The 5,926-nt window shown below is 36.6% G+C and overlaps 1 protein-coding gene across 1 annotated transcript; it reads right to left on the bottom strand.

Moving 5' to 3' along the window:
* Positions 1-216: 216 nt before the first annotated feature.
* Positions 217-2,157, bottom strand: LOC121748849 (probable purine permease 5). Its single transcript, XM_042143392.1, has 2 exons — positions 1,916-2,157; positions 217-1,378 (listed from the first exon to the last, which is right to left on the bottom strand). The coding sequence occupies exons 1-2, from the start codon at positions 1,938-1,940 to the stop codon at positions 318-320; spliced, it is 1,086 nt and encodes a 361-aa protein (XP_041999326.1). The 5' UTR covers positions 1,941-2,157; the 3' UTR covers positions 217-317.
* Between the last annotated feature and the right edge of the window lie 3,769 nt (positions 2,158-5,926).

Genomic DNA, 5,926 nt, shown 5'->3' with positions numbered 1-5,926 from the left:
CACAACAAACACACCCTAGATCCAACAGCCAATATTCATGATCTGAGTGAAGTCCCACGCGGCAGCAATCGGTTCACCCATGGTAAGTAGCAGGCCTCAATCAAATTGGGCCACACACTAGGATCCGGGCTTAGAATTAATTCAGCCCAATGATTTTAATTCATCAAGCCCAATTCCAAATGGTCTATTTATCTCACAAATACCATAAGAGAGATGTTTAACAGATTATGATTCATATATTTAATCATCAACGACCAGTTTATCGTACATTTGATATAAAGGAAATAAAAAAGACTCAAAACTTAATACAAGAGATATTAAGATAATGATGAGTCTTTATCTGGAGTGCAATTCCCATATATGTAAGAAGCAAATCCCCAGAAGGTGACAATGAGAGATAGGATCTTGAAACCACTCATTGGATCATGTAGTATCACAACGGCTGCGATGCTCGTAAGGGGCACTCGTATCGAGTTGAGCACACCAGCCAGCACGGTCGAAGCCAGAAACAGCGCAGCCGTGGCTCCAAGAATCCCTAGCTGGAATGTAACCACACCCCAGATGAGAACAGACAGGTATGCACTCCTACCGCCTTTAAAACTTTTTGCCTCAGACGCCATATTCTGGAAGTCGTTGTTGATCACGAGCCCCACTGTCGTGAACGCAAATCCCAGCAAAGAAACCATCACTTGCTGCTCCAGCACCACGTGGAAGGACCACCTCCCGAGCAGCCTCACAAAGACCAGCTCCGACAGAGCAAATATGAGCCCGTGCAGCATGGACCCCAGCACGTTCCAGATAAACCCCATCGCGTACTGCCTGTCCGTCACATTCCCATACCTATCAGAATCTGAATCAAGGGCTATAATCACCATTGCAGCCGTAATGATCACAATAGCGTTTATGATGGAAGCATTGATCTTGTTCTTCACCAAGAGGCATCCGAAGAGCGTTGAGAAGATCAAGGACGTTGATCCCAACAGAGAAGCAGTTGATGCGGGTAAGTAAGCATATCCATACGCGTACATGAGGTTGTCAGCCGCACTTAGGAAGCCCAGGACAATGTAGGACACGACGAGCTTCAGGTTCAGCGGAGTCGGAGACACTCCCAAAACGAAATAAGTAGGAACCAAGACCAATGCAGGGATAGGCCATCCGGCAACAGCCACCCACGAGATTATCCACTTGCTCTCCCCACCATCAGAGTAATAAACACGCGACAGTAGAGACGAGGCAGGGAACGCCACGAGCATTGCTCCACTGCTTAGAGCTAATAGAATCCAATGTGAGATAGGCTTGGTGTTGAATGTATTCAAAGCCATGGCCTTGTAAGCCTCAAGCTTTTCTCGGAACGTTTTTGGCCTCGGATCTTCCATATCTTCACTCATATACATATAATTAGCATTGCATCAAAGAAACGAAATGGATTTGGTTAAGATATGAGTATATATACATATATGCCGTAACAATATAAACTAGTCTTCAAGTTTAGGAAAGATGGAAAAATCAAAACTTTGTTGAGCATTTATACTACAAAGTGAAGTGATGATTGATTTATTCAGCAAGCATATATATATGCAGAATGAGATAAGGCAGAATTCAAATCTATTGACAGGAATGAACAATTAATTCAATTGAAATCAAGAATCATCATAATTTGATGTTGAAATCCATTTTTCATAAACTTGAGCACACTGAAACAGCAGAGCTCTCACCCACCATGAAACAGAAGTTAATGCACCCCCTAATTCATGAAATTGCATAATCAAGATGAAGAAAGAGGGGCGCAAGCCACTTTCTTGACATAATAATTTTTTTTGTAAAAAAAACAGAAAATAAATACAAGATCTCAGTGTCGTAGCTATAGAAATAACAAGCAAATTCCGAGAAGTGCAATTATCAATTTAGAGCTAACCTGGCATTAGTAGTTGATGCTGCATACTCACTTTATATCAAAACCTACTGAAATGTTTGCTGATAAAGCGCCCACGATTCTTTCCATTATCAAAATTCCAAAAGCCCATCATAATTAATTTAGAATACTATTGCACCATGACTTTAGAACGAATATGGGTGGCCATGGAAAACACACGTACTGATTATACTGTTAAGATTAAGAAAACTTCATAAATAGGTCACTTAATTTTAAGTTGGAGAAACGAATGGCCATTTTACCTCAAAATTCATTCAACCAAAACATTTGTCTGATTAGTTGAATTAAACCAAAACACACACAATATTATTAAAATAAGGTTATAATTATATACCTCCGCCTATTATTAAGGAGTTTATTTCATTTAGGTCCCTAAGAAATTGGATTTGCACTTTTTAGGTATAAAAAAAGAGATATTACCACAAATCAAAAAAATCATCAATCACATTTTATATTCTTCTCAATTTTTTCTTTCCCATTATATCTTTGAATCTCTTGAGGGTATATTTAACCTAAATTCATTAATATTTTCTGGAATTTAATCTAACATTAAAAGTTAACATGCACCACTTTTAAAATATTATTACATGATTATATTTATATATTTTTCAATATAGTACAAAATACACTTAACAAAGTAGAGGTGTGATCAATTGCTAATTTTCTTAAGTTGCTAACTCTGCTAACTGATCGACGCAGTATATTAAAAATGTCAACACATAATTTTGTTAACATTTCAATATACTGTGTTGACATTATGTGTTTACATTTTAATGTTATCGTGTTGACATTTTTAATACACTGCATTGATGAGTTAGCAGAGTTAGCAACTTAAAAAGTTAGCAATATAGCGCACACCAAGTATATATCTAGGGATGTCTTCAAATTTAAACTCCAAGTATGTGCAAAACATCAAATCAACGTACACTTTATGTTCCATAATGAAAATTTTATCTATATATAATGTACTATCACTTATAATGAAGATTATATATAATGTTCATCAATATAATATTTTATATCTTTAACATGGAAAATAATTTAATTAAAGAGGAAGTCTAGAATTACTCGTAATCTTGATTTGGACGGGAATCTATATTATATCCATAGTGTTTAATAATAATATTTAAATTTGGGCTTAAATTAAATAATTTTTTTAAATTAGTGAATGCTTAAACTGTGACTCAAATCCAACCCTCCATAGAACGGTGATCTGGCCCAAAATACAAAGCATAAAATTAAGGTTCTTATGTCTCCAATTCTTGTCTAGTCAGATGAGGAGATTTTCAAAAATTAGGGTTCTTTTGTCTTCAATTCTTGTCTAGTCTTTGAGGTTTGATGAATTTTGCCCATACAAAGGTCAATTCCAAGTTTGGGGAAACAGGTAAGAAGATCCGCTGTTGAGATCGAAGTCAAGAGGCGATCAAATTCTGGGATCAAAGTCAAGAGGTGATTGAATTAAATTACTTGAATACTGATACACTAGGATTTTGAACATTTTTAAGGCCATTATTTGGACCGTTTTGAGTATTAAAGTTGCATTACATGTCCATTATTTGCATATTTGATCTATTTTTGCATTTTAACGTATTTTGTGTGATATGTGCAAAATAGAGCCTAAAAGGACATAAAAGGTCGAATTCTGGAAACTAGAGAAGAAGCGCATTACAGCGATGCGCTGGACCCTAGCCAGCAGCAGCTGAAACGTGTCCCGAGAGATCAGAACATTTCCAGCGGCCGACCCGTTGATATTATGCACGTGTAGCAGTTGCAGTTCAAGCCCATTTTTTCAGCGATTATGATGTCCAATCAGAGTCTACTATATATCATTCTCTTCATCTTTAAAAGAGCTTCGCATGGATACCTTGAACATCTTAATCAGAGTTCTTCGTAGAAAAAGTTATGGCCATTCTACGAACGTCGCACAGTGCGGTCAAGTGCTGACGGGAATTAGGCAGAAGTTCAGGGAATGAAAGAAATTGTTACCTTATGAAGCAAAAAAATTTCCAATCCTTATGGAGCACGAAAATAACCATCCCCACACCTTTTTCAAGCCTATAAATACTTCATAACCTAATATATATTATTCACCAATCTTAGAGGCCTTCATTCCATCTCCTACCTTACACATAAATTCCCCCATCCTCTATAATTCTTCGATCTATTACAAGGAGTAGAGAATTTAAAGGAGATCAAGCAAGAGCAAGATTAATTCTTCTAGGTTTTATCTAGTTTATGTTAGATTGATCATGTCTTATTTTTCTTATATTTATTTAGTTTATCTGTCTATGGATAGCTAAATGTATAAAATCCCAGGGGATGAAATTAATTGACTCTACGTAGTTCTTTTTGTTGTTTAATGTTCTGAACTCGTTTTACTTTGATTATTCCTTGGTTTATATTTAACTGATTGGTTGCTACTTCGATTAATGTGAATCATTGATTGGTGATAGTTTTGATTAATTTATATTTTATGTGTAAATGCAATTACTCCAAGCCTCCTCAAACTTCTCATCCTCAAAGCTATACATACACCTTTTAAACTATGTCAAGAAAGACGATCCTTCCTTCATAAGGTTTCCTAAGTGTTTGTTTCCATTTTGCATTAAGTGTCATGTGCATAACCAATTAAATATCTCTGACATTACCTCATGCGAAGCTTTTGCTATAGCTTGATCTTGGTCGGTGAAGACAGTGAGATGCCTTTTGTGTTTGTTTGCTTCTAAAAAAGTTTCAAACAACCATTTAAATGACGTTGTAGTTTCATCATACAAAAGTGATGTAACTTGTTTGATGAGGCTCGTTTCATGCATTTATTCTGTGATAAAACTACACCAAATTCTGTAATCTAACGTGCAAATGTGAGCCATGTGTGTGTAAAGTCCGCCGTATTAAGAGAATAAACGGATCTATTGGGCGGACGAACGGATCAAGGAGAAGGAGACATTTTGCTGCACAAACGGACCAAGTCAGAATTGAATGGAGCCAGCAGGAGTTCCCCACATAGAAGATTGAGCATAATCCAATAACCCCAAAAGCCAAGGGGAGGAATGACTTTTCGACAGGATGGTACCCTAGGGATCAGAGCCCTACGTCTCTCTATAAATAGAAAGCCAAGCGCGAGTAGGGGAGAGGACGGACATGGAGATATACAGAGATACATTTTAGCATTAAGCTCTCTTCCAGGGGTGAAATGGGAGCTCACCATACTTCACGTTCTTGATTTCCGTCACACACATTTGGGTTCTGGTTTTTAGTTTTAGTTGGGTGGTAGTTTATTTTGAAGTTTGAAGCTGTGTAACACCGTTCCAAGAAGGAGCGAAGATACAATCTGTTGTTTTTAAGTTTTGCTACGTTGGTTTTACGTTTCCTTGCTGTTATCAAACCTGAATGTTTTTGTGAAGTGAATTTGATGATATGATTTCAGCTTACTTTGGATTGTTCTGTTTCCCATGTTTGAGTTCTCTGCTTTACCTTTGATTCCTAATTTGTGAGCATCTCTTGGCTAAGTGATTTTGTTACTGTTTAATTTGTTGAATCTGAGCTGACAACTTACGATTTTGCTTGGTTGCAAAGAAATCTTGGATGAACTGTTCTAGGATGCTTAGATCCAGTCGTTTGTAGTATGGTAGAGTAGATTTAAATATGTTTATGTTGATTAAAGGTATGAACAATGTCCGATTTATCTTTGGAAGTTGTAGATCTGATAGTTGATTTGTGATTTCTGCATGATTATGGCTTAGTTGTTTATTTACATAGATGCAGTTTATATATTAGGGCAGATTTTAAATTACAAGTTCATTATGTTAAGTTTGCTTGGTTGCAAGTTGTTCGTTAGGAAGGAAGTGTTCGAGATCTGATTATACTCTGTTTCCTTTTAAGTCTGTGAGGAAGATGAAGTTGTTAGAAAATGTTTACTTTATCGTACGTTTTGCAGGAGACTGACACTCGTTCGCTTTTATTTTGTTTGGCCATTTTCGGAAACTTCAATAT

This window comes from Salvia splendens, chromosome 9 (assembly GCF_004379255.2).
Source record: "Salvia splendens isolate huo1 chromosome 9, SspV2, whole genome shotgun sequence".
Classification (NCBI taxonomy): Eukaryota; Viridiplantae; Streptophyta; class Magnoliopsida; order Lamiales; family Lamiaceae; genus Salvia; species Salvia splendens.
This window is presented reverse-complemented; position numbering and strand designations above follow the sequence as displayed.

Coding starts and splice junctions, on each gene's coding strand:
- LOC121748849 (XM_042143392.1), bottom strand. CDS start 1,940: ATGCAGCATCAACTACTAATGCCAG. Junction 1,379..1,915: donor GCATCAACTACTAATGCCAG/GTTAGCTCTAAA, acceptor ATATGAGTGAAG/ATATGGAAGATCCGAGGCCA.